This window comes from Canis lupus, chromosome 9 (genome assembly GCF_003254725.2).
Source record: "Canis lupus dingo isolate Sandy chromosome 9, ASM325472v2, whole genome shotgun sequence".
Taxonomy (NCBI): Eukaryota; Metazoa; Chordata; class Mammalia; order Carnivora; family Canidae; genus Canis; species Canis lupus.
Window position 1 is genome coordinate 26,534,265 of NC_064251.1, and position 26,579 is coordinate 26,560,843.

The 26,579-nt window shown below is 54.8% G+C and overlaps 3 protein-coding genes across 8 annotated transcripts; 1 reads left to right on the top strand and 2 right to left on the bottom strand.

The window, feature by feature from the left end:
• Nucleotides 1-2,422: 2,422 nt before the first annotated feature.
• On the bottom strand, nt 2,423-7,216 carry GNGT2 (G protein subunit gamma transducin 2). 4 transcript variants are annotated; one of them, XM_025439921.3, is made up of 6 exons: nt 7,075-7,216; nt 6,672-6,828; nt 6,532-6,570; nt 5,566-5,674; nt 4,629-4,726; nt 2,423-4,205 (listed from the first exon to the last, which is right to left on the bottom strand). In XM_025439921.3, exons 5-6 carry the CDS (start codon nt 4,710-4,712, stop codon nt 4,080-4,082), a joined length of 210 nt encoding a protein of 69 aa, XP_025295706.1. In that variant the 5' UTR covers nt 4,713-4,726; nt 5,566-5,674; nt 6,532-6,570; nt 6,672-6,828; nt 7,075-7,216; the 3' UTR covers nt 2,423-4,079. The 4 variants fall into 4 exon arrangements, with proteins under 4 accessions (XP_025295706.1, XP_025295708.1, XP_025295709.1 ...); XM_025439923.3 differs by having other exon boundaries at nt 4,629-4,744; XM_025439924.3 differs by having other exon boundaries at nt 4,629-4,750.
• A 90-nt stretch (nt 7,217-7,306) lies between these two features.
• On the top strand, nt 7,307-17,708 carry ABI3 (ABI family member 3). Of its 3 annotated transcripts, none has more exons than XM_025439891.3 (8): nt 7,307-7,476; nt 12,392-12,559; nt 13,807-13,983; nt 15,549-15,634; nt 15,769-15,864; nt 16,033-16,184; nt 16,693-16,830; nt 17,198-17,708. In XM_025439891.3, the coding sequence occupies exons 1-8, from the start codon at nt 7,360-7,362 to the stop codon at nt 17,359-17,361; spliced, it is 1,098 nt and encodes a 365-aa protein (XP_025295676.1). In that variant the 5' UTR covers nt 7,307-7,359; the 3' UTR covers nt 17,362-17,708. The 3 variants fall into 3 exon arrangements, with proteins under 3 accessions (XP_025295676.1, XP_025295677.1, XP_048970745.1); XM_025439892.3 differs by having other exon boundaries at nt 16,036-16,184; XM_049114788.1 differs by lacking the exon at nt 13,807-13,983.
• A 298-nt stretch (nt 17,709-18,006) lies between these two features.
• Nucleotides 18,007-24,957, bottom strand: PHOSPHO1 (phosphoethanolamine/phosphocholine phosphatase 1). Its single transcript, XM_049114789.1, is given in 7 exon segments — nt 18,007-19,443; nt 19,446-19,828; nt 20,548-20,666; nt 21,460-21,570; nt 21,827-22,116; nt 23,484-23,586; nt 24,817-24,957. Coding segments are annotated over 4 exon segments (1,050 nt in total). The 5' UTR covers nt 21,505-21,570; nt 21,827-22,116; nt 23,484-23,586; nt 24,817-24,957; the 3' UTR covers nt 18,007-18,940.
• Nucleotides 24,958-26,579: the final 1,622 nt, after the last annotated feature.

A 26,579-nucleotide genomic window follows, 5' to 3' on the forward strand; every position in this document is an offset into this window, starting at 1 on the left:
AGCTTTAGGGCAGCCAGGAGTGGCTGAGGAAGTCCTATAGGTTCCACCTGGGAGTTGAGGGGTGGGGCGGGTCGTGCAGAGTCAGCTGGTGCTTTGTCCTCAACTTGCCTTCTGCTCCTTCATCAGAACACCCCGAGCATCTGCACTGTGCCCCGAGAAAAGGTGAGCAGAAGAAGCTGCTACTGTAGCAGAGCCCTGTCCAGGATTCAAACACCTCAGGAATAATGGTCAGGTCAGGGTCTCCGCTGGGCCAAACAACCCAATCACTGAGATTCCACCTGAAGGTCACAGAACAAGAACCTGGATGGGTGGAAGGAAGCCATAGCCACGTGGCCAGGCACTGAGGGCTGTGGCCCACACCTGCTTTTCCTTTCTTACTGCTAGAGCCAGAGGGAATGTTTACCCTTCCTTATTAAAAAAAAAAAAAAAAAAGATTTATTGTATTTAATAATGTAGGAAAGACGTTAGGGTTCGAAACTGACAGCCAAGAATTTTTGAGACATCTTTGGCGCAAAAAGTGGTTTTATGAAAGCACAGGACAGGATCTGTAGGCAGAAAGAGTTGCCTCGGGGTCATGAGGAGTGGCCCATTATATACTTTCAAGTTGAGAGGAGTTTAGAGATAGCGTGAGTCTCTAAGGAATTTTGGAAGCAGGGTTTCCAGGACCTTGAGGGGGCTAGCTATTGTTGGGAAAGGGTCATTTATTACCATCTAATAAAATCCTAATCATGAGGCCTTTCTGATTATATATAATCAGTGGGCCATATGCTTGGGAGATGACTGCCAATGTGTATCCTGGTGGGTGAGTAGAAAAAAGGAAATTTCTAAAAACATTTGTATATATGTTAAAGTAGCCTTACAGGATTAGGGGGCGAGGGGATGCGTCAGGCTAGGTTTGACTATTGCCTGTTAGCAAAGTGTCAACATCCAGGCAGTTGAGTCCCTAGAGGAATGTCACTCGGCCTGTTTCAAGGACTTGTCAATGGGCTGTAGGTAGTAAGGAAATTTAATAATTTCTCTTCTGCCTTTATTTCCCACATTGTTTAAATCTTTTCTTCCGGGATCCCTGGATGGCTCAGCGGTTGAGCAGCTGCCTTCGGCCCAGGGCGTGATCCTGGAGATCCGGAATCAAGTACCACGTTGGGTGGCTCCCTGCATGGAGCCTGCTTCTCCCTCTGCCTATGTCTCTGCCTCTCTCTCTGTGTCTCTCATGAATAAATAAAATCTTAATTTAAAAATAATAAATAAATCTCTTCTTCCTCATTCCTCTTCTTTTCCTTCCCAAGGATGAGATTGGCTGAATTTATTCGAGATTGCAGAATGAGTTGGGGTCAGGATGGCATTTTTAGGAGGAATTGGGAAAGCATTGGACACTCCCCAGAAGAGCCTGGATTCTCACCAGGGGTCCATGACCTCTCCAGTAGGCCTGGGCATGACCTTGGACTGGGACCTGCGGCGAGTTGGCAGCTCTAGTGGATCACTGCATTGTATTAGGTTTATTTTCACACGCTTGGGTTCAGTCTATCTAGTCATCTCCCAAACCAGAAACTCTTCATCCCAGACGACTCCCTCTCCCTCACCCATCATTCAGCGAGATGTCAAGATTTGAAAACTTTATTTCCCAAAGAACTTCTCACCCCACCTCCCACTCTACATTTAAGAGGGCCATTCCCTCAATCTAATGATCATCTCCTTAATTGTCTGCCTTCGTTCTTTTCCTTTTAATCTTGTCAGAATTCAGTTTCCTTCTTCTTTTTTTTTTTTTTTTTGTAGTTTATTTATTTATTTATTCATGAGAGACACAGGGAGAGAGGCAGAGACAGGCAGAGGGAGAAGCAGGCTCCTCACAGGGAGCCCGTTGTGGGACTGGATCCCAGGACCCCGGGATCACGACCTGAGCCAAAGGCAGACACAACCATGGAGCTATCCAGGTGCACCAATGCAAACATTGCCAGGTCACTCCCAGCAGGTGAAGGTGGATTACACGAAGACCCCTCTGTTCCCCTCCAACCCCACCTCTAGAAGTGAATTCCAAAGATCTAGGCCCCTCCTAGGACATTTCCACTCCAACCTGGTAGGTGTGTGTATTCAAACCCTGGTTCTTACTCTTTCCCCTTCTCATGTCTAAGCCACTTCAACCAGATTTGCCATGTATCGGCCCATTTACAACTGAAATGTTTACGATTCAGCTCTGGATATCACCTTCTTCTAGAGGCTTTTATCGGTTTTTCCCTCTAGGATTCAACTCATCCATTCAGCTGGATTAGGCTGCCCTCCTTTGGGTCCTCCTCATCCTCCCCACAGACTTTGCACTGAACACATTGTATCAAGTGAGTCCTTGTGATGTAGTTTTGGGATGTAGCTGAGGTTTGGTGGGGTGAGGTCCGGAGCCAATGGCCAAGAAAAAATCCTGGAGACGTCCTTGGTGCAAAATGGTTTTATTCAAACACGGGGACAGGACCCGTAGGCAGAAAGAGCTGCCAGGTGCCCAACTTCAGGGAGTCGTGAAAGGTGACAGATTATATACTTGGGAGCTGGGGGTAAGGAAAAAGGGAGGTTTTCAAAAGAATTTTTGTATGCTAAAGAGGGCCTACAAGATACTAGACGCCTTGCCATCATCAAGTTCAGATGGTTTTTCCCTCTAGGAAAGCATTAACAGGGATCCCTGGGTGGCGCAGGGGTTTGGCGCCTGCCTTTGGCCCAGGGCGCGATCCTGGAGACCCGGGATCGAATCCCACATCGGGCTCCCGGTGCATGGAGCCTGCTTCTCCCTCTGCCTATGTCTCTGCCTCTCTCTCTCTCTGTGTGACTATTATAAATAAAAAATTAAAAAAAAAAAAAAAAAAGAAAGCATTAACAGTAAGACAGTTGGGAGTTTCCTTCTGGAAGTTAGGTTATCAATAACCTAACTTCCAGAAGGGTTATTTTTCCCCTGGTAAATCACTAAGACATTTTGTCTTGCAGGACTGTAATCTCTATAAATTAACAATTGGTTTTTCGTTCCCTTAGCTTTAGGGCAGCCAGGAGTGCCTGAGGAATGTCACACACATCCCACCTGAGAGTGGTGGGGTGTCAGCTAGTGCTTTGTCCTTAGCTTGCCTTCTGCTCCCACATCACTTCTGAGGTTCTGTAAGACTATAATCTGCTTGCTAACAAGGCCCAGGAACCAGCGCCCTCCTTAGCAGGATCTGGCCTCCCTCCCGCTGGTCAAATCCCGTCTGTCCCTTGGCTGCTTCACCCCCTCCTAGGCTTCCCCTTGCAACCAGTGCAGAACAGAGTCCTTAGCTGAGCTCACTGGGTGCTTTAAGTCTTCATTCCATCTTCCTCTTGGGCCTCTGTCTGCCTAGTTCCACCCCATGGCCCACTGGCCTGCAGCAATTCACAGGGACCTCGCCCCAGGGCTCCACACCACCTGGATGGTCCTCTCCAGAGAGTGGCACTTATTTTGCTCCATATTTTTCTCTGCTAAACAATATGACACGAGCCATGTTTGTGTTGCCACTCTTCTCGTCCTAGTACCCAGCAAGGAACAGACACTCCATAATATTAAATCAATCATGACATTGTGACTTTATAGACTCTTTTGGCCTCAGGCCCTCTGGGGTGATCTAAGTGACTTTAGAGGATGACCACAGGATTGGACCTGCAGATGAGGGACAAAAGGAGCCCCCAACTCTGGGCCTCAACCCAAACTATTCTGAATAAGAGACTGGGTCCTAGGAAGAGTGCAGAGGGAAAGATGGCCCAGCTTCGGGGAGGAGTAAATGTCTCTAAGGATTGCCATCTGGGGTCTCGGGGCTCTTTGAATCCCACCACACAAGGTGCCAGCTGCTGAGGCAGGGAAGCTGTCCTCTGAGTGGGGCCAGTGGTGACCCAGCAGGTGGAGTAGAGGAGAGCCGAAGGTAGGAGTGGGGAGTGGATCCCAGGGCATGGGCCAGGGGTCTACTCATGCCATGGCTGTGGCTGAAAGAAGGGGATGATTCCCTGGGTCCCTGGGTGTCCCCGGGAAGCTCGGTTCCTGGTGCAGAGCAGGGGGGCTGAGCAGGGACAGATGTCCGGGGGGAGGGGCTCCAGGGCCATCAGCTTATCATACAACCACCTTTTTCCTTGAAGGGATTCTTGTCTTCAGGGATGCCTTTGAGGAGAGGGTCGTTTCCTGCTTCAGCCTCCACATAATCCTTGATTTCCTTTCCTGTCTTGGAAATCTATGAGAAAACAAAGGGTGGTTCCAGCCCTTGATTGTCTGTCAGGATCAAAAAAAAACCAAAAACAAAAAACAAACAAAAAAACAGGTCCTGGACAGGATGGGACTGAAGTTGGAGAGGAGAGAGAGAAAGGGACAGGCAGGAGTGGGGGGTGAGTTCTTTCGTCTAAGGGCGCTGGGGTGCTGGGCCAGGCACCTGCTGTGCCCTCCAGGCTGCGCAGGTGGGGTGTGCTCTCCGTGGAGGTAAGCCCTGGCCTCCCTCTGCCTCCTCCCTTGTCCCAGAGGCACCTCCTGCTCCTGCTCCTTCTGCCAGTCTGGAGAGGCCCACCACCCTGAGGGCCTGTCCCTTCCCCTTGGGGTCTCGGCTCGGTGAGGACCAGGATATGATGGAGAAGAGGGGCAGGGAAGGGAGGAGGAGGCTCACCAGAGCTCTTGGGTTCTTCACTTCCTTCTTCAGCTGTTCCACCTCCATCTTCAGTAGCTCCTTCTCGCTGAGCTCCTGGGCCATCCTGTCCCAGAGACCTGCTCCCAGACAGGATTCTGCAGCTGGTATGACAAATGCCCTGGGCTCCCCGCAGCTCCCTCCTGCACCCTTCACACCTCAACTTCCACCCCCTTCCCTGTGCAGCCCCTCCTTCAGACTCTGCATATTCACACCATAGATTCACTCCCACCCCGACCCCATCAGGAGTCCAGACTCTGGAGGAGAGGATGCCCCCAGTCTGGTGGGGGAGGCACAGGCTGTGCCCTTGGAGAAGGAGCTGCCCAGGGACGAAGCAGGAATCAGAGCATGGAGAAGGGAGAGAAAAGGAGTTTCTTTCAGTGAATCAGATTTGGGAAGCCAAGTTATTGTTCCACATAATGGCACAGGTAGACATTTTTTAGGAAACAGCAGGTCCTGCCAGGGGAGAGTGTACCCTAGTGGTTAAGAGAAAGGCTCTGGAGCCTGCCAGCCTCCAGTTCTGATCCAGGTTCTTCCCAGCTACTTCCAAGCTGTGAGGCTTAGGCAAGTCACTCAACCTCCTTGAGGCTTAGTGTCTCCATTTGCAAAATTAGTATAAGAACAATACCTGGGCCCTGGGCCCGCCCCCAGTGCCCCCCAATAAAAGAGATTTGGGTGTCAAAAAAAAAAAAAGAACAGTACCTACCTTGTGTGAGTTTTTTGTAAGTCCTCAGAAAATAATGCATGTAAAATATTTTAACCCTCTGTCTGGCACATATGAATAATATATTTACTATTAATATTATAGTTACTGATATCAACATCATCAGGACAGGATTATCAGGAAGGCCTGCCAAGTGCCCAACTTTAGTAATTCTAAGACTAAATCCCAGCCCAGTGCAACCTCAGCCCCTCTTACCTGCCAAGAAATAGTGTGTATTCAAGTCACTTGTCCCCGACTCAGGTAAGATGGTGTTCGAGCGTCCCAGCTCTTCAGCGGCTCAAAGTCTTCAGATAAAGCAGATGGTCTGGAAGCCAAAATCTCTGATGCCTAAGCTGATCATGGGCTCAAGGTTCTAAGCCCATCCGCTGGCCTGAGCCTCCAAGCCCTCCCTGCCACTGGAGCAGACACCTGCTCCCAGCCTTGCTCCTTTAGTGACCCTTCTGGCTTAGAGCCAGTTCTCACTCTCCAACCCAACACATCCCCCTCTTCACTCTCTCCTCCCTGTGCCTTCTCTTCTAAGCCCTCCCCTCCGTTACCTCTGAGTCAGCTCTGAGATTGGCCTTCTCAGTGACTCAAGTCCTGGACCAGCTCCTAACTTCCCTCACCCAAGAAGCCATTGTGTCTCCCATCGGAGCCCCACGATTACACCGTGCAAGGTTCTCCTAAGCTCAGTCTTCCTTTGCTTACTCAATAAAAACGGACTCCTCACTTAGGATGCTGTGCCATCAACACGTGGGGCCATGGCCACCTCTAATGCCCATGTCCATGCTTCTTGGCTTCCATGCCTCCTTCTGAGCCTTGAGTGTGGGTCTCCCTCACCAGTTGCTGAGCACAGGGCCTGCATCCTGAAATTTCTCTTGGTCTCCTTCCAGGACCATCCAAGGGCTGTGCTGTTTAATAGATACTGAGCTCTTGCTCAGGCTGACACCTGTCCCATGACAAGGGGACCCTCTCGAGAAGCAAATGCTTAAGATAATCAATATGGTCAATAAAGGATCCTCTTTTTGTCTGGCTGAAAGGAGGCCTGGAGTCCATCCTGACTGCCTTGCTCTGGGGTCTGAGTCCCACTCACAGCCAGGAGTGCTAAGACTTTAGGATCAGGACAAGAGCCTGGAAGTCTCTAGGCCAACTGCCTATGAATACAGGACATAGAGCACATACCTTTTGAGAACAGCTTGGTGCTCCATGCACTGCTGCTTCCTAAAACCAATGAGTTAATCAGAAACTTGAATGTGGTGTTTCTCAAAGCCAATTCCTTCCTATTGTCTAATCGGAATCCCACATGCTACAGCTGGTCTTACCTCCATCAGGCACAGAGCTTGTAGACTAGGGCTTCTTTACATGGAACCCTTCAGAGGCTTGGTTACACTTCTCAGGGGACCTCTGGATGTCTTCCTGGTGTCTGAGCTGATTCCTCTTGCTGCTGAATTGGCTGGTTTCCATTGTTTCTGCGCCGCCCTACAGCCCCCAGCATGACTGGTCTCCACATCCTACCCACCTTCCACTCCCCAGGCCCTTGGTGACTCATCCCTGAGCTTCCCAAGGAAGCCCCCACCCTCTGCCCTTTCCTCCCCTTCCATGAGTGGAAAATCCACCCCCACCCCCCACCCAGAGCAGGCCAGTCCCCTTCCTCCTCTGTCTCCCCCCCCCAACCCCCCCCAACAGTTTCCTTTCCAGGCCCATGAGCAATCACAGCGCCCCGACCTTGGCTTCCTCTGCTGGGAGGGATTGGGGGGCTGGGCCCCCAGAGGCGCCCCTGGCTTCCCCCTTCCTCTGGGCCGGGGGCAGAGAGGCACAGGCCCTCGGGGCAGGGACTGACTTCCTCTTGTCCCGGAATGAGCCTGCCTGCCCTTTGCAAGCAGGTTTGGGTCTCTCACGGAGAGGAAACCAAAAGCAGTGAGGCGGGGGTAAGGCAGAGCGACCAATCAACGGCTGGGTGAGGCACAAAATCAGCGGGCTCCCTGGGGAGCCAGCCAGAGGCTGGGGGCCATGGCAGAGCTGCAGCAGCTACAGGAGTTCGAGATACCCACGGGCCGGGAGGCTCTGCGGGGCAACCACAGCTCCCTGCTGCGGGTCGCGGACTACTGCGTGGACAATTATGTGCAGGTAGGCGGAGTGGGCACAGGCCCCGACACCCTTGCCTCCCACCACCGCCCCGAGAGGCCCAGAGCCCACCTCCAAGGCAGGACTGCGGGAGCCACCCTGACAGGTGCTCGGCCCGGGTGCGGATGGGAAATCCTCCACCCCAGGCCTCGGCTTCATTCTGTTCCCCTCAAACTTCAGCCCTGACCCCGTGCCACCCAGCCCTACCGTGCCCCACTGCCTCTCCTGGAGCCTCACACCTCTATCCCATTAGCGCTCCTCACTCTATCTTTGTCTCCCTCCCAGGTCCTGCTCAGATCCAGACTTGTCCCCAAACAAATAGTGGCATCATTACTGCATCTGCAGGCCGACTCTAGGTGGGCCTTCTGAACTTCCTGGACAGTGTCATGAACTTGACAGGGGGAGATTCCTTTCCCTGATATTTGAGCGAGAGTGGACAGACATCAGACTAAGCTGGGTCAGGCACAGAGGCAGGGGGATGGACAACGTGACTGCTGGGAGCTGTCTACCAGCAAAAAGATGACAGCTGTGCTTTATTATTATTATTATTATTATTATTATTATTTAAAATATTTTATTTATTTATTTATTCATGAAGGACACACAGAGAGAGTCAGGGACATAGGCAGAGGGAGAAGCAGGCTCCCCGTGGGGAGCCCGACGGGGACTCGATTCCAGGACCCCAGGACCCCAGGACCACGACCCAAGCCAAAGGCAGATGTTTAAGGACTGAGCCACCCAGATGCCCCGACAACTGAGACTTTTTAGAACTTTCCTAAATTGTGTAGCGGTTTCAGGACCATGAACATAGATTCCCAGATCAAGGGAAGAGTGGGGAGGGAAACTCAACAACAATTGAGCACCTGTTTTTTTGTTGTTGTTGTTTTTCCCATTAATCCTCGTAAGCACCTTATGAGACAAGTATTATTATTCCTCTTTCATAGATGAAGAACCAGCAGCGCAGGGAGGCAAGGTGACTGTCCAAGGTCACATGGCTTGGATGTAGCAAAGCTGAGCATCAGCCTCCTGACTTCCGAAGCCGGTTCTCTCCTCTCCTTCTCTTTACCTCTTGCCTGACATGCCGTATGACTTAAAGACAGTTTATTTGCACTGACAGGCCCCGGGGGACCTCCTGGCTCAGTAAGAGTGTTGAAAAAAAAAAAAAAATGAAAGTAGCAAGTGCTTATGGGAAAATGGCAGATTAAAGGGAGTCAGTGATGAGACCAGTGAGAACACTCTGCACCCTTCCTTTGGGCAGGCTTGTTGCCCACATGGCCTCTTTTAGTCCTCCCCCAAGCCAGAGAGGGGAGAAGCACTCCCATTCCACAGCAGGAGGCCGGGGTTCAGAAAGATTGACTCACTTTCCCAAGGTCCCTAAGCTAGTGGCAGTCTGAATTTGAACCCAGAACTCTGACTCAAGAGCCCACCCCCAAACCTCTAGTTGAATAGTTGCTGTTGGTGTAGATGCTGAATGACCGACCAGCTTACAGATGAGATGGACTATGGCTTGTAAACCAGCCCGGTTCTCGTGGTGCTGGAAGGTAGCCTTCTACAGACAAGGAGAGAAGCAGTTCTGTCCATTTCTTGGGTAAACTCTGCACAGCTCCAGGCTCTTCCAGATGGGTTCTCCTTTGTTGCATACACAGTGTGTGCACACAGGATTTAGGATTACAAAGACCCAGTCCAATTTCCATCTCTGCCACCAACCAACTACAGGACCCATGGCAAGCTGACTCTCTGATTCTTACACCTCTCTCTTTACCATGGTCACGTGGGTTAAATGTGAAAATGTGTTAAAGCACTTAGCCCAGTGCCTGTCACTTAGGAAGGGCAGGATACATGGAAACTATGACCATTACTATCATCATCATCATTTGTCGGAAGGATGAAAGATAATGAAAGTCAATTCTAGTGAGGTGAAGCTGCCCTTGCAAAATCACCAAAAGCCCTGCCCCAGGTCAGAGTCCCCGGGCTCCTGCTTCCTTCATGCAGAACACTAATTAATTGACCTTAGTTACCTTTCCTGGCCTCTCAGGGGAGGATCTCAGTCTGGGGAGCAAATGCTTTCAAAGGGTTTGGATGACTTCTCAGAACTACCGTTAAAGAAGGCCTGGTTCCCACGCCCCCTGTCCTTCCCTCAGCCCCTCCCTTCACCCCAGTCAGGTGCAGGAAGCCCATGGGGAATGGGGGGAGGCAGGCTGGGGTTGACTTCAGAGTTCTCTCTGTCAGAGTCCATTGAGTTTACAGACAAGGTAATCTGCATGATGAATAAGCAGACAGCTATGACAATGGATCTCATATTTTTGTACCTCTGGACCTAACTTTGGGCCAAGCCCCAAACCAGGGGTCAGTAGGTATCCAGCTCCAGGCTCCTGGAGCTGGGCCCAAGCGGACCATCTGGGCTGACAGTTCCACATGGCAGGCCAACCAGGGGACAGCATTGATGAGGCAAGCTAGGAAGTCTGGGTGCAGACCAAAGGAGGAGGAGTCACTACCCCATTCTGGACTTTCCTTTCCTTGTCTATTAAAGAATGGTCTTGAGCTAGGGACACCTGGCTGGCTCAGTGGTTGAGTGTCTGCTTTTGGCTCAGGGTGTGATCCTGAGATCCAGTCCCCCATCAGGCTCCCTGCAGGTAGCCTGCTTCTCTCTCTGCCTATGTGTGGGTCTCTCATAAATAAATAAATAAAATCTTAAAAAAAGAAGAAGAAGAAGAAGAAGAAGAAGAAGAAGAAGAAAGAAGAAGAAGAAAGAAGAGAAAGAAGAAAGAAGAAAGAAGAAAGAAGGAAGAAGGAAGAAGGAAGAAAGAAGAAGAAGAAGAAAGAAGAAGAAAGGAAGAAGGAAGAAAGAAGAAAGAAAGAGGAGAAGGAGAAGGAGAAGGAGAAGGAGAAGAAGAAGAATGGTCTTGTTTTTTTTTTTTTTTTTTATTTATTATAGTCACAGAGAGAGAGAGAGAGGCAGAGAAGAAGAAGAAGAAGAAGAAGAAGAAGAAGAAGAATGGTCTTGAACTAGAATAAGACCTGTTCTCCTTTCTGGTTCAAACATCCTGGGTTGATTTCTTTGCCTTTTCTAAAGCTTTTGGGTACATATGCTGATGAAATGTAAATTGCATGCAAATGAGCACCTAGTTGTTGGAACTGAAAAGCAGAGCAGGGCTGCGCAGAAGGTTCTGGGCCTGCCTTTATTTTCATTTATTTATTTATTTATTTTGGGCCTGCCTTTAGACTTCAGCTTGGCTCAGGCTCCAATGGAAGCACCCTGCTCCGATAGGTTCTAGGTCCGCTCTCCACTGACAGGCTCTAGGGAGCACCCGGGCTCTTTGGCAAAGACACTGCTTGCAGCCTTGTCTGCCCATGCCCGGGCCTGGCCCAGACCTGCCCTGGGCTCCTCCCTCTTCTCTAGAGAAGGCTACAGGCTAAATTGCAGCAGCTCCATGATCTGACCTGAGATGAGGAAGCTGCCTAGGGAACCAAATGGCCAAAGAACTTTTGCTCTAGCCCTTAGTCTGATCTGGAACTGAAAAAAAAAACACCCCTTCTTCTGTCTTTAGCTATTCTTTCCCACCCTTTTACTGCTGACTGGCAGTGTGACCCTGCCTGGTACAGTGCCTGGCATGCAGTAAGGAGATGCCCAGAAAGTATAGGTTTCACATTCATTAACTCACAAATGCATATTTATGAAGTATCATCTGTGTTGGGCACTAATCCAGGGTAGGATACAGAATAAAACAGACAGCCTTTCTTTTTTTTTTTTTTTTTTTTAAATTTTTTTTTAATTTTTATTTATGATAGTCACAGAGAGAGAGAGAGAGGCAGACACAGGCAGAGGGAGAAGCAGGCTCCATGCACCGGGAGCCCGACGTGGGATTCGATCCCAGGTCTCCAGGATCGCGCCCTGGACCAAAGGCAGGCGCCAAACCGCTGCGCCACCCAGGGATCCCCAGACAGCCTTTCTGCCCTCACCGTGCTTACATTTTAGTCTGGGGGGTAGATAATGAAGTAAATAGATAAATCACTTCTGATAGATAGTCCTAAGTACTATGAGGAAAAGAGAACAGGGTAAGTATAGTAGAGAGCCGATACAGATGTAGGCTAGGGGAATCTTAGGGTGGTGATGAAATGTGTCTCTGGGGAGCTGAGATTTAATAATAAGGGTTCTAGAAGGAGATACACCAAGTGCATAGGCCCTGAGGTGGAAACAATCTTAACTTGATGGAGAACAGGAACCTAAAGGCAAATGTGCCTGGAGGGGAGGAAGTGAGAGGGAGTGGTGGAGGAGAATGGGGAGAGAAAAGCAGAGTCAGCCTTGTGGGGACCCTATACAGGCCATGATTGGAAGTCTGGATTTTATTCTCACATATTGGGAAGCTACTGGAGGGAATGAATGAAGTCCCTCTTCCCTGGGCTGCAATTTCCTTATCTATAAAATGGACTAGATCATTGGTACCCAAACACTATTCTGCAGACTGGAGAAAGGAGCACAGGGGTCACCTGGGGAGCTCTTAAAGGCACAGATTCATCACCCTCACTCTCCCTTACTCCCAGATTCCAGTAAGAAGGTCTAGGACAGGGGGGGCCTGATGTCGATTGGGTTGGTTTTTAAGTTTGAAATTACTGCCTTCCTCTTTCCTTTCTACTCTTCACCCTTGATTTCTAAAGGTCCTCCAAAGGTGGTGGGGTCAATCTTCAGCTGGACTCTTCGAGGACGGAGATCTCCTCCTCTGTTTGCATCCATTCCTTGGGGCCACAGATTTGCTTTCCTAATATCCCCGAGTCCCTCTTACTACAGTGTCTTTCTCATGGAAACCACGTCAAACATCTTGAGTTACTGCTTTCTCCCGTGATCCCTATGCCCTCTCCTATCCTACCCACGGATCCCGTGGAAGGGGCCGTCCTCAGACCAGAGCTATGTGTATTACAGGCCACAGACAAGAGGAAGGCACTGGAAGAGACCATGGCCTTTACCACCCAGGCACTGGCCAGCGTGGCCTACCAAGTAGGCAACCTGGCTGGACATACTCTGCGTATGCTGGACCTGCAGGCGGCCTCGCTGCGGCAGGTGGAAGCGCGTGTGAACACACTGGGCCAGGTAAGGGGTATGGGAGGGCTTCTTGTGTGAGCTTCCAATTCTTTGGCCCCACTCAGACATTTTCTCCAGCAAAAGCTCTCTCCCGCCTTCCTCCAAGTGCCTCACTTGGCCATGGAAGCTTGGCACTTCCCAAGAGTTTCAAACCTCCCTATCTCTGTGGGTATGTCTCAGGGCTGGGCTTGCTGCCCTACCAGACTAGGAACTCCTTGAAGGCAGTCCTTTTTCTTTCTGAATTCTATCTGAATTCTATCCCACAGGTAGCAAGCAGGACTTGCTTACCAATCACGGTGGCTGCCTCATACGGTAAAGAGGCCAGAGGACTTGTTTCCATCTAAACACAGGCAATGACTTAATAAGTGTCCTCCTCCCAGAGTGTTTGCTTGGCAAGGTCATCTTCAGCCCTGAGAGCACTGCCACCACCCTATGGTGCCTCCCGCCCCTCTAGCATACACACCCTCCTTCCTTCCTGGATCCTTGGCTGAGGAACTGCCCCATCAACCACATGCACAGATCCACTCACACAGCAGCCTGGCCCGTGCATCACCCACATGTTCCCTGCAGGGTGTGACTCTCACCCCAGCAGACCGGAGTCCCCACCCTCTCTGTGTCTTGAATTTCCCCACAGAACATTCTAAGAGGAACTTAATTCACTGCTTTGTCCCCCAAAAGAGACAAGTTGATCCAGTCACGGTTCTCTACCATCTAGGCATTGTCCACCTCTGCTTCTGAGCCAACCGAGTGCACTGGTCTCTTCCCAGCCGCCCCAAGGGTGCCGTGTTTCCTCCTTTCCTCTGGCGCCTGATCAGCTAATAATAACCCTCATTCTCTTCCACCAGGAAGCTGCTCCAAAGTGGCTCCATCCTCCCCTGGCAACTCTTTTCCCAAATGCTGTGTGACCCTGGGGACATTTATTCTCTCTCTGGACCTCACTGCTTCCCATGGTCCTGACTCCCACTCCAAAGCCTCTATCTTCTTTGGAGTGGGAGTATTGGGGGTGCCTGGATGGCTCACTGGTTGAGTGCCTGCCTTTGGCTCTGGCAGGTCCGTTGGTTGTGATCCCAGGGTCCTGGGATGGAGTCCCGCATCTGGCTTCCTGCAGGGAGCCTGCTTCTCCCTCTGCCTGTGTCTCTGCCTTCTCTGAGTCTCTCATGAATAAATAAAATCTAAAAAAACCCAAGCCAAAACAAAATAAGAGGTGGGGCACTGTATGGAGACTCCTCCTGTCACCTCAAACCCTGTCATGGCAGATGGTGAATATGCATATGGAGAAGGTGGCCCGAAGGGAGATTGGCACCTTAGCAACCGTCCAGCGGCTGCCCCCTGGCCAGAAAGTCATCGCCCCCGACAGCCTCCCTCCCCTCACGCCTTACTACAGGAGACCCCTCAACTTTGGCTGCCTGGATGACATTGGCCATGGGATTAAGGTAGAGAGAGGGCCCCTCCTCTTTTCCACAAACCACTCCCTCAGTTTAGTGGGTTCCCTTCTCCCCAGCCTCCTCCTCATTCTCTTCCACATCCACATTCTTGTTCCATCCAGTCTTATTCCCTGATCTTTCCTCACTGCCTGAAGCCATCACCCTTAGGGGACCCCTCCTCTCCAAGCCTCCCTCCTTAAAAGTCTTTCCTGACCCCTCCCTCCATAACTGGCCTTTACTCTGTCCTCAGATGGTTAGCTGAGGGTGCATCTGAGCACCCCCTTCCACAGGGGCTGGGTGTGTGTGTGAAGGGGAAGAGAGGAAGGGAAGGCGTCAGGGTGTACATGAGAATTGCTCCCCAGCCACATGAGAACAGTAACTTCCTCTGTCTGGAGGTTTGAGGTCAAGGCACTGAGCACTCCCCCCAGAGCTGCTTGCTGTTGGGTGGGAAGGGGTGGGGATGCAGCCACTCAAAAGGGAGGGGCCTGGTGAAGATGGGGAGCATGCCACTAGCATTTCCTTCTCCGCTCATCTCCTGAGAGGTGGGAGAGCACACATCCCTAACCCCATGTAGTCAGTTCCCACATGCCAACATCCCAAGGGAGATTAAAGCTCCCCTGGATCTCAGCGACCCCTTGAAACCCTCAACATACCATAGCATACAGACTATCCTCCCCTCCCTCAGTCACCAGGCTTCCCCACCAGTGAGTTCCCATTGCCCAGCTTCCATTCTTTTGGACTCAGCTCAGTCCCCCTTGTCTTGTGCCTAGCGGAGTATAGCAGAGGACAGCATCCCTCATGTGCCCACACTCAGGGACACCCCGCCAGGGACAGAAGCGCTCTCTCACATGTGGGCTGGCCCTTGCCACTTGTGCATTTTAAATGCTCTGTCCCTCTGTCCTGAGCTTCCCAAAGCCGGGTTCTGCAGGCCAGTCAAAATGACAGGTGGGGGGCACCTGGGTGGCTCAGTGGGTTAAGCGGCTGCCTTCCCCTGGGGTCACGATCCCAAGGTCCTGGGATCCAGCCTGGCATCCAGCTCCCTGCTCAGCGGGGAGCCTGCTTCTCCCTCTCCCTCTGCCTGCTTCTTCCCCTACTTGTGCTCTCTCTCTGCCAAATAGATGAATAAAATCATTTTTTAAAAATGGCAGGGGTATACCTCTAGGTGTGATGGTCCCCTCCCCCCCCCTTCCCGCCAACTCCTCAGCCCCGCCGGGGGTTGCCTGGGGTCTATGAGGATTAGAGCCCACCAAGCTGGCCACTGAGATGCTGTGCGCGCCGTGCGAGGTGCGGATGCTAGGCTGTGCAGAGGAAGTGGCCTTCAGACCGCGTCTGCTCCAGGTTTCCGTCGGGCCCGCGGTCGACCAGAGGCCCAGGGCCCAGGCAGCAGCAAGAGGGGGTAGCTGTGGGGTGGGGTGCGATGTGGGGGGCTGGGAAGTAGAAGTGGGAACTTGGCTGTCCCCGCGCGCTCCCTCCCAGTTCGCGGCCGCCTCTCCCTCATTTCCCTTCTGGGACCAGGGGGCTACTGGGGAGGGGGAGCCCCATAGACGTCAACCCCGCCCCCTGCTCCCCCGCAGGATCTGACAACGCAGTTGTCGCGGACCGGGACTCTTTCGCGAAAGAGCATCAAGGCGCCTGCGACACCCGCCTCCGCCACCCTGGGGTGAGGCCTCGAGATCCCGAAACCCTCCTCCCCCACCCTCAGTGCAGAGGAGCCAAACTTCCTCCTCCCCGCACCTGACCCCGCTGGCCGGAAGCCTTCCTTCCCCACCCTAATCCACCCCTCCCCCACCCCAGGAGGCCGCCGCGGATCCCCGAGCCCGTGCAGCTCCCAGTGGTGCCCGAGGGCAAACTCTCCGCCGCCTCATCTGCCTCTTCCCTGGCCTCTGCAGGGTGAGCCCCACAAGTCCAAGTGGGGGTGTCACGGTGACTACTAGGGTGGAGACGACTCGCAGCACAGGCCTGGGCTGATGACTGAAGGGGCGGGGCCGGTGGGGGGGTAATGCCGAGTTAGGGAAGGGGTCCCCCAACTTAGCCGAGCCCTCTTTCTCTGGTCCTCAGCAGCGCCGAAGGTGTCGGTGGGGGCTCCACGACCAAGGGGCAGGCAGCACCCCCACCCCCACCTCTCCCCGGCATGGCCCCACCCCCGCCACCGGCCCCCGAGGTCTTCCTGCCTCCCCCTCCGCTGGAGGAAGTATCCCTGCCCCCGCCGGGTAAGGAGCTCCGCCCCCTCCTGGCTCCCCTGTGGGGTCTCTGCCTCACGTCCCCCAGGTCTCCCCGCCCATCCGATCCGCCAGCTCAGTGGACGTCCTAGGTAGGGGGTAACAGGAGAGGAAGTGCGCTAATTTAGCGCCTGCTTTACACCAGGCTCTGTGTTCAAGCTCCTCGTCTCTTTTTTCACTTAACTTAAAAACCCTAAGAGGATCTTCACACTCTGATTGCACAGATGCAAGTTGAGGCCGACAGGTTAAATTCAGTGACTTGCCTGTGGTTACCCAGCTGAGTGGCAGAGCCTGAGGACCTTACACCGCTCAACATTTGTGTGTTTACTGAGAACCTACTAGAGGCCTTGTGGTGGGAACCCTGATGGGCCCAGGCTGGAGAAAGATTACATAAATGGGTGGATGCTGGAGCCCGGATTTTGAACAGTGGAGTTTCCTGGGGGCAGTTGGAGGGGGGTTTCCTGTGCCACACCTGCAGGCTTTCTACTTTCCCTCCCAGCACCAGAGCTGCCCCCGCCCCTGGATCTGCCCCCTCCTCTACCCCTGGATGTTGATGAATTGGGGCTGCCACCACTGCCCCCACCAGACTTTGGGCCTGAAGAGCCTAGCTGGGTCCCTGCTGCATACTTGGAGAAAGGTACCTGATTCCTGGGACTAGGGATCCCCTCTCCTCTTCTTTTTTTTTTTTTTTTCCCCTCTCCTCTTCTACACTAGAATCTGCAACGGTGTGAATATGAGCCCGTTATACACACACACACCCCTCCCTATTTCCTGATGAACTGACCAAACGTTCATCCAGGAGTGGTGAACCAAGATGGAAAGACAGGCAGCTGGCCTGGCACTGAATACTATTAACCCAGGTGGGGAAGCAGGGGTGGTCCCAAGAGCTTTGGGGAAGGCACCTCCTGCCCTACTCCCTGTAGCCATCCCCCTAGATGTTCCCTGGCATCCCCATGCTAGGGCAGGAGACACATCTCATGGCAACCTCTCCTCCCATCCTGCAGTGGTGACATTGTACCCATACACCCGCCAGAAAGACAACGAGCTCTCCTTCTCCAAGGGCACCGTCATCTGCATCACACGCCGCTACTCAGATGGCTGGTGTGAGGGCGTCAGCTCAGACGGGACTGGATTCTTCCCAGGGAACTATGTGGAGCCCAGCTGCTGACAGCTGAGGGCTCTCTGGGCTCCCGATCCGGCACCCCTTGAGCTCCAGTACAAAGCCAACCCCACAGTCAAGGCTAGACTAGGGCTGCCCACTTCTTGGTCTGCGAGCTGTGCCTACCCTTCCCCTCCTTTTGGTGGGAAGGGGTCCCGGGGAGAGACAGAATGGACCCAAAGGCCCGCTGCAGACAGGAAAGAACTGGAAGCCAGAGTTTGATGATCTTGTCCACAGAGGACACCCTACTCCACGCAGGATGGGGTCTCCAGCTGCAAGTACCAACTTTGAATAAAACTCTGATGACCTCCTGGTGATTGCCCTGCAAGGCTAGGGGGCCAGAGAGAGAGGAGGGAGTGCAAGGCTCCTGCTAATTATTGAGCCCCCTCTGCCTGCGCCGCCTCCCCCCCACACCCCCGCAGCAGTCCCTTGCCGTCCCTTCGGTCCTGTGTGCCCTGGACACTAGACCCCTGACGCCTCTGCAACGACTTGTTCCCGTTGTTTGCTGTGTGAAGTTCGGCTTGGGTGCCTCCAGCTGGGCACTCTTCCCAGAGTGGGACCAACTCCCGCCACCCTTAGATGGGTCTCCCCGAGAGCCGACATCGCCTCACCCTCACCCTTCAGACATCGGCGCGAGAGATCTCAAGTCAGCTCTTCCCCCTTCACCTCCTTTATAGCTCTAAAACACCAAAGAGGGAGGAGGGGCTTGGCTTTCGCTGGCTCTGCTTTAAAACATCATGGCTTTCTGTTCCATACGGGAGGAGGGGGGGGCGCAGGGGGCCCAGCCCGCGGGGCGACTTTGGTAAAGTCCCTGGTCTCTTGCTGCATAGACGAGGCTGGGGTGAGAGGAGCCACGGTCGCGCGCTGCGAGGTCCCAGGCTGGACGGACCCGAGCCGAACAGTGCTACCTCGTTCCACCACCAGGAGGCGACTGTACCCTCTGGCTTTTTTTCCTTTGGGGAATGCTGGCGGGGGTAGGGGTGGGGGTGGGGCGCGGGAAGGGAGGCTGGAGGAAAAAGGGTGTAGTGGCTGGGTGGGGGGAAGGGCACGGTAGATGAAGCAAGATCTAGGCCTGAGGCAGTCGGTGGAGAGCTTCACCTCTCTCGGCTGGGACTCCGGGGCAGCCAGGAGGCTTTCGGGACGGGAGTCCCCTTAACGGAAGACTGGGGGAGGGAAGGTCCCGCGGCTCAAGGCAGCAGTTAAAGCCGCGGGAGATGTTCTAATCTCCCCTGCCAGGGAACCCCTTCCTCCCACTTGGGAGGACACGGATTTTGGAAACACCGCTGCCTTCCCAGGTATGCGCACCACCTCGGAGGAGCCAGGCTCCAGATTTTAACGTTGCCGTGGAACGGGGGGAGGCAGCCGAGGTGGGTTAACTGCATAGATAGGGACGGCTCCGAACTCCCCTCCCCCAGCCACCCCCCCCCCCCATGGCAGATCCCGGAAAAATTCCCGAAACTCCCAGAGGGACATACCGAAGCGAAAGGGAAAAAGGGAGTCGTAAAACTAGGTTTGTCTTTCCCGTTCGCCCCCACCCACCCCACGCGTCCCCCTCCTCCGCCCGGGCGCCCCCTGCAGGCCACCATCCTCAGCACGTCTTCAGCACCTGTTGCAGATGGAGGCGCACGTCGGTGGCGGTTTCCCAGGGCACCACGCTGGCGCGGAAGGAGCTGGGCTCGGCCTTCTGCGCCTCCTGGATAAGGCGGTGCATGGGATAGCCCCGGCGCGGGAAGGCCACGTCGCCGCCCGCCAGCAGCCCCATGGGGCAGAAGTCGTTGGCGCCGTCGCCCACGTAGAAAAGGCGCTCGAAGTGCACGCCGTCGTGAGCCCGCTCGCGCAGGTAGTCGCTGAGCACCTTGTGCTTGCACATGTTGGCGGGGCAGCGTGCGCAGCTGTGCGTGTGGAAGGGCCGCAGCGCCAGCAGCCCCCGCGCGTCGGGCCCCGACGGGTTGCTGAGGATGCGGCGGAACAGGCCGTGGTGGCCGGCGGCGCGCAGCGCGCTCTCCACGCCGAAGGTGTTGGCATCCGAGATGAGGATGACCTCGAAGCAGGAGCCCTGCTTGGCCACGAACTGCAGCAGGTCGCTCATGCCGGCGACAGGGGGATGGCCTCGTAGATGGCGCGCAGGTCCCGCGGCCGCACGCCCTGCTCGCCCAGGTACTGGAAGACGCGCTGCATGTACTCGTTGTAGAAGCCCTCGCGGTAGGTGGCCCGCAGGCTCTCGGGCAGCCGCTGGCCCGGCGCGGCGCGCACGATCGAGTCGTCGCTGTTCTCGTCCACGATGGTCTCGTCAAAGTCGAAGGTCAGGAGGAAGCGCGGCGCGCCCTGCGCGGCCATCCCGCCGTCCTGGGAGCGGGGGGAAGAGGAGCAGGAGGAGGAGGAGGAGGAGGGAGCAAGCGAGAGGGGGCGCGGCGCGAGCCGGCCGGGGAGAGGCTGGTTAGCGGGCCACGGCCAGAGGCGCTGGCACGTCCAAGACCTGAGGAGGACCCGAGGCAGGTTAAGGTGGGCGGAGGACCCGCCGCCGCCGCAGCCCCCGCCCCCGCCCCCGCCCCCGCCCCAGCCCCCGCCCCCGTCCCAGCCTTCCCCGCCCTCCCCGCTCGCCCCTCTCGGTGAACTGAGCTGGGGTTTAACCCAGAAGGGCTTCCTTGGCACCTGTCTCTGCTACTCTTGTCTGGGCCATTGGGGCCTAACGGGGTCAGCTTAGAGGAGGGGAAGAGCACCCCTTTGGGGGACGTTTATGGATGAGGCCGTTCTGGAGACTTCCAGTGACCCCCGTTGTCGGTGTGGCGTCCTCTCCACCCCCTTCTTCCCTAAGAAACGTAGACCACGGAAACCAGGCATTCACCCAACTGCAGCAGCCTCCTCATTCCCTTTTTGGGCCATGCCCAGCTGATGGGACTGTGGACAGTAAGGAGCCAGGCTCCAGGCAACACTCGCTGGTATCACCCGAGGCATGCGACTGTGAATGCTAGGTCCTGTGGCCTGGCTGGTGGCTAAGAGCTGGACCTCTGCATTGGCCAGAGGACTGGATTCTAAGCTCTTGGAATAACCAGGTTGGTGGGTTAACCCAGTAGGGCTCTCTGGGAGCTGCTTCCAGCCCCATGGACCCCACCTGGCAGGGGTCCAAGGATGGGACACTGCTTCTCCAGGGAGGTTTTTGGGCCCTGTCCTAACAGCTCATCACTAATCACTTGCCAATTCCCTGGGAGGTACACGTCAGCGGGTGGGGTTTCTGCCAGAGTCCGAAGTAAGCGGGCAGCAGAAGCAGTGGGGCTTGGGGAGGTAGGAGCTTCCCGCACCAGGCCACGACATACCTGGGAGACAGGTAGGGGAGAGGAAAGAGAGCAGCGGTGGCTGAAAAGGCAGAGGGGGAAGGAGCAGGGAGTGGATACAGGGTGGGGAAGGAGAAGGCGGGGAGGAGGAGGTCATGCTAGGGGAGCCTGAGACAGAGTGGGGCTGGAAGGGGTGGCTCCAGGAGGTGGAGCCCTGGGGCCAGAGTCTCACCTACAGAGGACATGGGACAGCAGTGCAAATGTGAGGTACAAAGGCAAAGCACTTGGGGACCGCAGAAACCCCCAGTGGCCTGTCTCTGCCACTGTTGCCTGCTGGCTGCTGTGCATGGCCGAGGGGCAGAGAGCAAACCAGGTACAGCTTCTGGATATCCACACTGCCTTTCTCCCTACTGGCCTCCCACCTTAATCAGTCCAGACCCAAGCACTCTCCTCCTGGCTTCATCCTGACTCGCCCCTTGATAGTCCTGTGGTGTTTATGGCCTGGTACATCTTGTGAAACAGCGTCCAAGCTCCTAATTTCAGAGCCGGGATGTGGACCCAGCTCTCTGCCTCCACTACTAGAACGGTTTTCCTGAGCTCGGCCCTAGAGTCACCCTCTGGTCTCACCAACATCTTTCTGGGAGTCTCAGTGGACCAAGATCCCTTAAGTTGACGATGCAAAGCATCAGGACCCCATGCCTGGGATGGAAGCTTCCAGGGATTAGTGGTAGAGATGAAGGTAGACCTAAAAGGGGCTGGATAGGGCTCCTTCCACCTAATCATGGGAAGGGGACTGAGGCCTCAGCCTAAGAGACCCCTGGAGGGACCCACTTACCCTAGACAGGCATCGGAGGCCAGCAACTGGAAAACACCCGCTCATTGTCAGTGCATCACCCTGGGCACCACCTTAGGGACTCTGTTGGCCTCCAGCCGTTGTCCAGAGCTCCTGACAACCACACAAGGTCTGTTGGAGAGGGCCAGCGGCTAGCTTTGTTTCCACCACCAATGGCCACCTGGTTGTGTCCCGTCTGCTGAGCCCCGGGAACCAACCACTCCCACTCCCAGGGGCTCAATAAAAATCCCTCAAATACAGTGCTCACACACCACAAGCCCTCATTTGGTATCCTCCTACCAATCCCCTGTGATGTTTGAGAGGTTACAAGTGATATTAACTGGAGACCCAGAGAGGTTAGCCGACTTACTCAAAGGTCACCACTGTGAGTGGTGCCAAAGACAGGTCTGAAGACTGGAACTTAGGGTCTGAGACCAGTGCTTTAATTTTCTCCAGTATGATCCTTGCACCTTTCTTGTGTATGGCACATCATGGTTTACGCGTCACCGGCACTCATGTTCTCCCCATAGCTCAGTGCAGTCCCATGAGTTCAGCAGGTGAGAAGGGCCCAGAGAGGTTAACTTGCCTGGGGCTGTGTGCTTGTTTCCCCAGGGAGTCTGATTCAAGAACATCTGGCCACAGCCTTGTATACTCTCTGCCCTTAAAAGGGAAGGGGCAGATGACCAGGCTCATTGTACCACAGCGGCGGGCCAGGACCCCTGAGCATAACCAATGATCTGGGACTGGCCTCCCTGGTGCTTTCAGAGGCTGGCAATCTGCCAGGAGTCAGTTTGAAATTTCTGTGTGGCTTTGCTGTGTGACTTTGGGCACAGGGTTTGGCTCCGTGGGGACTTCACCAACTCAGCTACAAAGGATACCTCCTACAGCTCCCAGGGCCTCCCCATGTCCCATTCCTCCCCTCTCATCTTGGGGTTGAATGAGAGAATAGAAGCCTCTGGGACAGATCTGGAAAGATATTGAGAACCAGAACTAGACCGGGAAAGGAGCAAAGTTCTGGCTGGTTGCTGCCCTCTGGTGGTGACAGCGGATGATACTGGAAACCCCTGACTTTGTCAAGGTGACACTCTCCCCAGACCATCCCAGAACATCAGGAAGAAGCTGTGGCCCTGAGACAGAGATTGGGACATCCCAGGAATAGGCCATAGGTCAGAAGGAGAGGTTCTATCACCTGGAGCTACCTCACCCCTCCCCACTCCCTAACCAGATATGCTTTAAGCCCTTTGGATAGGGATGGATGCGGGTCTCAGCCTTTCCCATAAGAACTCTTAATCTAATCTAGGAATTGGGAAAGATTGCCAGAGCTGAATGGGGCACATGGGGGAGGGTGGGGGCAAAAATAGGAGGGGGCCAGGGGAGGAGTCAAAGAGTAGATGGGAGAGAAGGCATGGGTATGCTGGAATGGCATGTTCTGGAGAATGGGAGGGCTGTCCCCAGGCCCTATCTGGAGGGAGTTCCAAACTTCCAGGATCCTGTCTGATATCATGTGTCCAGCCCATCCCCACCCTCCCCACCCCCTGGGGCCCAGCAAGTTTGAGGAGAAAGGTCAGGGGATCCCACTTCTGTGGTAAAAGCAAGCAGGAGCTCAAACAATGAACTGGGCTTGGGGAGAAGAGAGTGGGAGGTAGATACACAGGCTCTTCAAGCAGCCACCCAGAGACCAACTTTCATCCCACAGAAAAGGGTCTCTTTGTTTTGCCCTTGTTTCTTTTTTTCCTTTTTAAAATTGTAGTGGAATGTTATACTGATTTTTAATCATGTGCAAAAATTCTCATTCATTAGAGCAGAAGACATACATTTTTTTCATCTAACAATATTTAGGGACATCGTTTCCACAATCATCGTTTAGTGAATTGCCCTTGTTTCTTTTAATCCCCAGAGCAGAAAGCCAGGCATCCTGAGTTTCCTCCCCCAGGAAGAGAAGGCTGTGCTGCCACACCACCCTTACCCCCACAGTTCCCAGGCCACATTGGCATGTGGTTTTCATGATGTTCAGAAAGGTTACTCACCTCTGGCTGCTTTGTCCTAAGTGACCAAATCCTTTTGTGGTCACCAAAAAGAGTCCCTTGGAGAAAAGGGGGACAGGATCTCTGAGCTTTTCCAGATAGATGGCTAGAGCAGAGAGAGGAGAAAAGGGGTTTCTTTGGGGTGGCAGGGAGTCCATATTCTAGTCCCACCTAAAAGCGGTGCCCACCTCCCCGATTCCACATCAGATCACTGGATTCCTCCTTGTTTCCACCCGCCTTTTACAAAAATGCTTTCAGAAGACATTTGTAGGAATGGGGACTGGGGAGGGGAAACAGTTTGAAGTCCCCCCCCCCCCCTTAATGAGGGGAATGGAGCCCACTGGACAGTTCTAGGGCAGTTTTCCCCAGGAAATGTTCAGGATAGGGGTGGGGGATGGAGAACCAGGACTTGCAGATACCACAGTTATAATCCCCCTGCCCAAGACCAGGTCTTCTTGTAGCAATCACTAGGAACCCGATCCCACAACTAAGCTGAAGTTTTCTCCCTCCCCAGGAGGGTGTTCCCAACTTCACCATGGTTTCTTCCTTCTCACCACCACCAGCAGCAAATAGGAAAAACAGAGGCGGAGGGAGGTAAAGCTAACATCCCGGGGGGGGGGGGGGGGCACAAAATCAGATACGGGATTAGAACTCAGGAGTCCCCGGGTGCCTCTAGGCAAAGTTGCAGCCAGAGCTCCCCCTCTTGCCCTGGAGACCCTCTTGGACTGTGAGTAGCTAGCTGGCCGCGAGGACCTGCAGACCTGGTGTCCGTGAAGATGCTGGGATTAGGAGTCCCCTCCGGGCTCGCCCTGCCTGGGTGGATGAGCTGGAAGGGGATCCTCAGTGGACAGGGAGGTGGCAGCTGCCGGTGGAGTGGGGGGAGAGATATTTTTAGAGGTGGCTGGAAAGCAGGCATTCTGGCACACCCCCAGCTGGCGGGTGCTTCGCTCCAATGCGGGGCAGGGGGGGCGGCGCGCAGCTCGGGGAGCCCAGGGGACCGGTGGGTGGCGGGGAGCAAGGGGGCACTGATTCCTTCGCTTTGCCCGAGTCGGGGATAGAGGGCTCTCTGGGCACCGCGTTCCTGGGTGGGAGAAAGGAGGACTCCGGTCCTCGCTCCAGGGGACTCCCCCACTGACACACGTGAAGGAGCGCCCTCGAACTCCACACAGCCCCCACCCCTCGCGGGGACCCCAGCCCGCCCTGCCTCGGGAAGCCCAGGACTCACGTGGGGAGCGGTGGCGGCAGAGGTCTGTCCCGGCTTAGTTTGGAGTGTAAAGAGTGGGGGAGTGGGGCTAGCGGAGGTATTTGGGCGCAGGATGGGGCAAGGGGTGCTTACGGGAATTGGAGGGGACGCGGTGTCTTATCCACCCCCGGATTTCTGGGCTCCGGCTCACGAGTCCCTCCAGTCCCGAGGGCCCGTGGATGATGTGCGTCTGGGCCGCCCCCTCCACCTGCCCCCCATCCCCCCGGGCCGCCGCCGCGTCCCCTTTAAATGCCCGGGAGCCGGAGCCCGAGCCGCGGCTGGCGCTGCGGCTGCCGCAGCACCCGGGCCCACCGCAGTCCCCGCACGTCACAAGCGACTGTCCAATCACAGCGGCGCCGGCGCACATCAAAGGGGCGGGCGGCCTGCGGACCACGCCTTCAGGCTGCCCCGCAGGCTCGCGGAGCGCCCGCGCAGGTGGAGAGGCGCGCAGGGGGGAGAGCGGAGGAGAGGGGATGTGGAGCGCCTCCCTCGGGAGCAGCGTGGGGGGCACCCTCGCGGGAGCGGCTGCGGGGCTCCGCCGGAGTCCCTGCCTACACGCCCAGAAGTGCCAGGGCTGTGCCTCCGGGGCGCCGAGCCCCGAGATTTGCAGAAATGCACCCCTGCCGCCAGCCCCCATTCTCCTCTTCGCTCCTCCGCCGAGCGGTAGGCGCCGGTCGACCCAGCCGGGGAACCGCGTCGTCTCGCACGTGCGCCTAGCTCTGCCCTCCGCGCGGAGTCGCGGCACTCCTGGGACCCTTCCTCCCTTACAGGTGACAGGGGGTCGCCGAGAAAGGGGTTCGCCGTGAGCAGTGATTTAAGGACCCAGTTGTTTGCCTTTTGCAAGTGATGTTGTAAATAAAAAACCCACTTTCTCTTGTGCTTGGTTAAGAGTTGGTGCCGAGCCGCCCTCCCCTGCGTCCCCGCCCGCCCCAGCAGTCCAGCCGCCGCCGCCCCAAGCTCCATCTGCCCTCCCTCCCATGGTTGAGGGGTTGAGGAGAAGCTTATGCTTCGACTACAGCGGAGAGCGGGAAGTTATATATACCAAGAACCTATTATGAACCAGGCACTAGGGTACTAGGTCTCTGCACTTATGGTTGAATATTCACAAAGGGGCAGTTATTTGCCGGGAGTTCAAACCTAGGCACACCTGGCCCATGGGGTCACAAAGGAGCTGCGTGGATGCAGAGCCTAGAAGCCCTCAGGCCTGGGTCAAAATCTCTCCGTGCCCCGCTCTTCCAAGAGAGCCAGTGGGTGGAAAGGCCCTCTATGATCTGGGAGCCCTTGGCGCAGGAAACCAGACAGGGAACTGCGGTCGCAAGGAATTCTGTGCAGGGCCTAGGGGTCCCTTAAAGAACAGGCCAGGGGAAAACGAAAAAACAAAACAAAACAAAAAAAAAACAGGACAGGTGTGTGCTGTTTCCACATGTACAAAGGAGAATGAATGCTTCACAGCATTTACGTGATGTTTCCTGGGGACTTCCCTCCTCCGGAACACACCTGCCCTGTTTGCCGGGTGAGCCCGACCTCTGTCACACATCCTGAAGCTCCTTTTTTTTTTTTCTGAAGCTCCTTTTATTACACCGATCACTTGTGTGCTACCAAAGCACGTGGTAAATGCTGTCAGTATAGTATCACGTGTCAGTAAAGATAATCCGCACCACTCTATGAAACGACTCGTGGCGTCTCTTGCTGTTGGGCAATCAAGGCACAAGCAGTTGAGCTTGCCCAGGATCACCCAGCAGGTGAATGGTAGAGCTGGGCTCCCAGCCTGGTTGCCTTCGCCTTTACCCCACACCGTGCCCTTCGTTCGGTGTCTGCTACCCCTTCTCTCCTGTCAGCAGTAGAGGGGCAGAGAC

Bases quoted from the DNA above. Each gene is read 5' to 3' on its own strand.
- GNGT2 (XM_025439922.3), bottom strand. From the start codon at position 4,712: ATGGCCCAGGAGCTCAGCGAGAAGGAGCTACTGAAGATGGAGGTGGAA. The intron at 4,206-4,628 runs GTGAGCCTCCTC...GTTTTCTCATAG, and splicing joins TGAAGAACCCAAGAGCTCTG to ATTTCCAAGACAGGAAAGGA.
- ABI3 (XM_025439891.3), top strand. From the start codon at position 7,360: ATGGCAGAGCTGCAGCAGCTACAGGAGTTCGAGATACCCACGGGCCGG. The intron at 12,560-13,806 runs GTAAGGGGTATG...CTGTCATGGCAG, and splicing joins GTGTGAACACACTGGGCCAG to ATGGTGAATATGCATATGGA. The intron at 16,831-17,197 runs GTACCTGATTCC...CCCATCCTGCAG, and splicing joins TGCTGCATACTTGGAGAAAG to TGGTGACATTGTACCCATAC.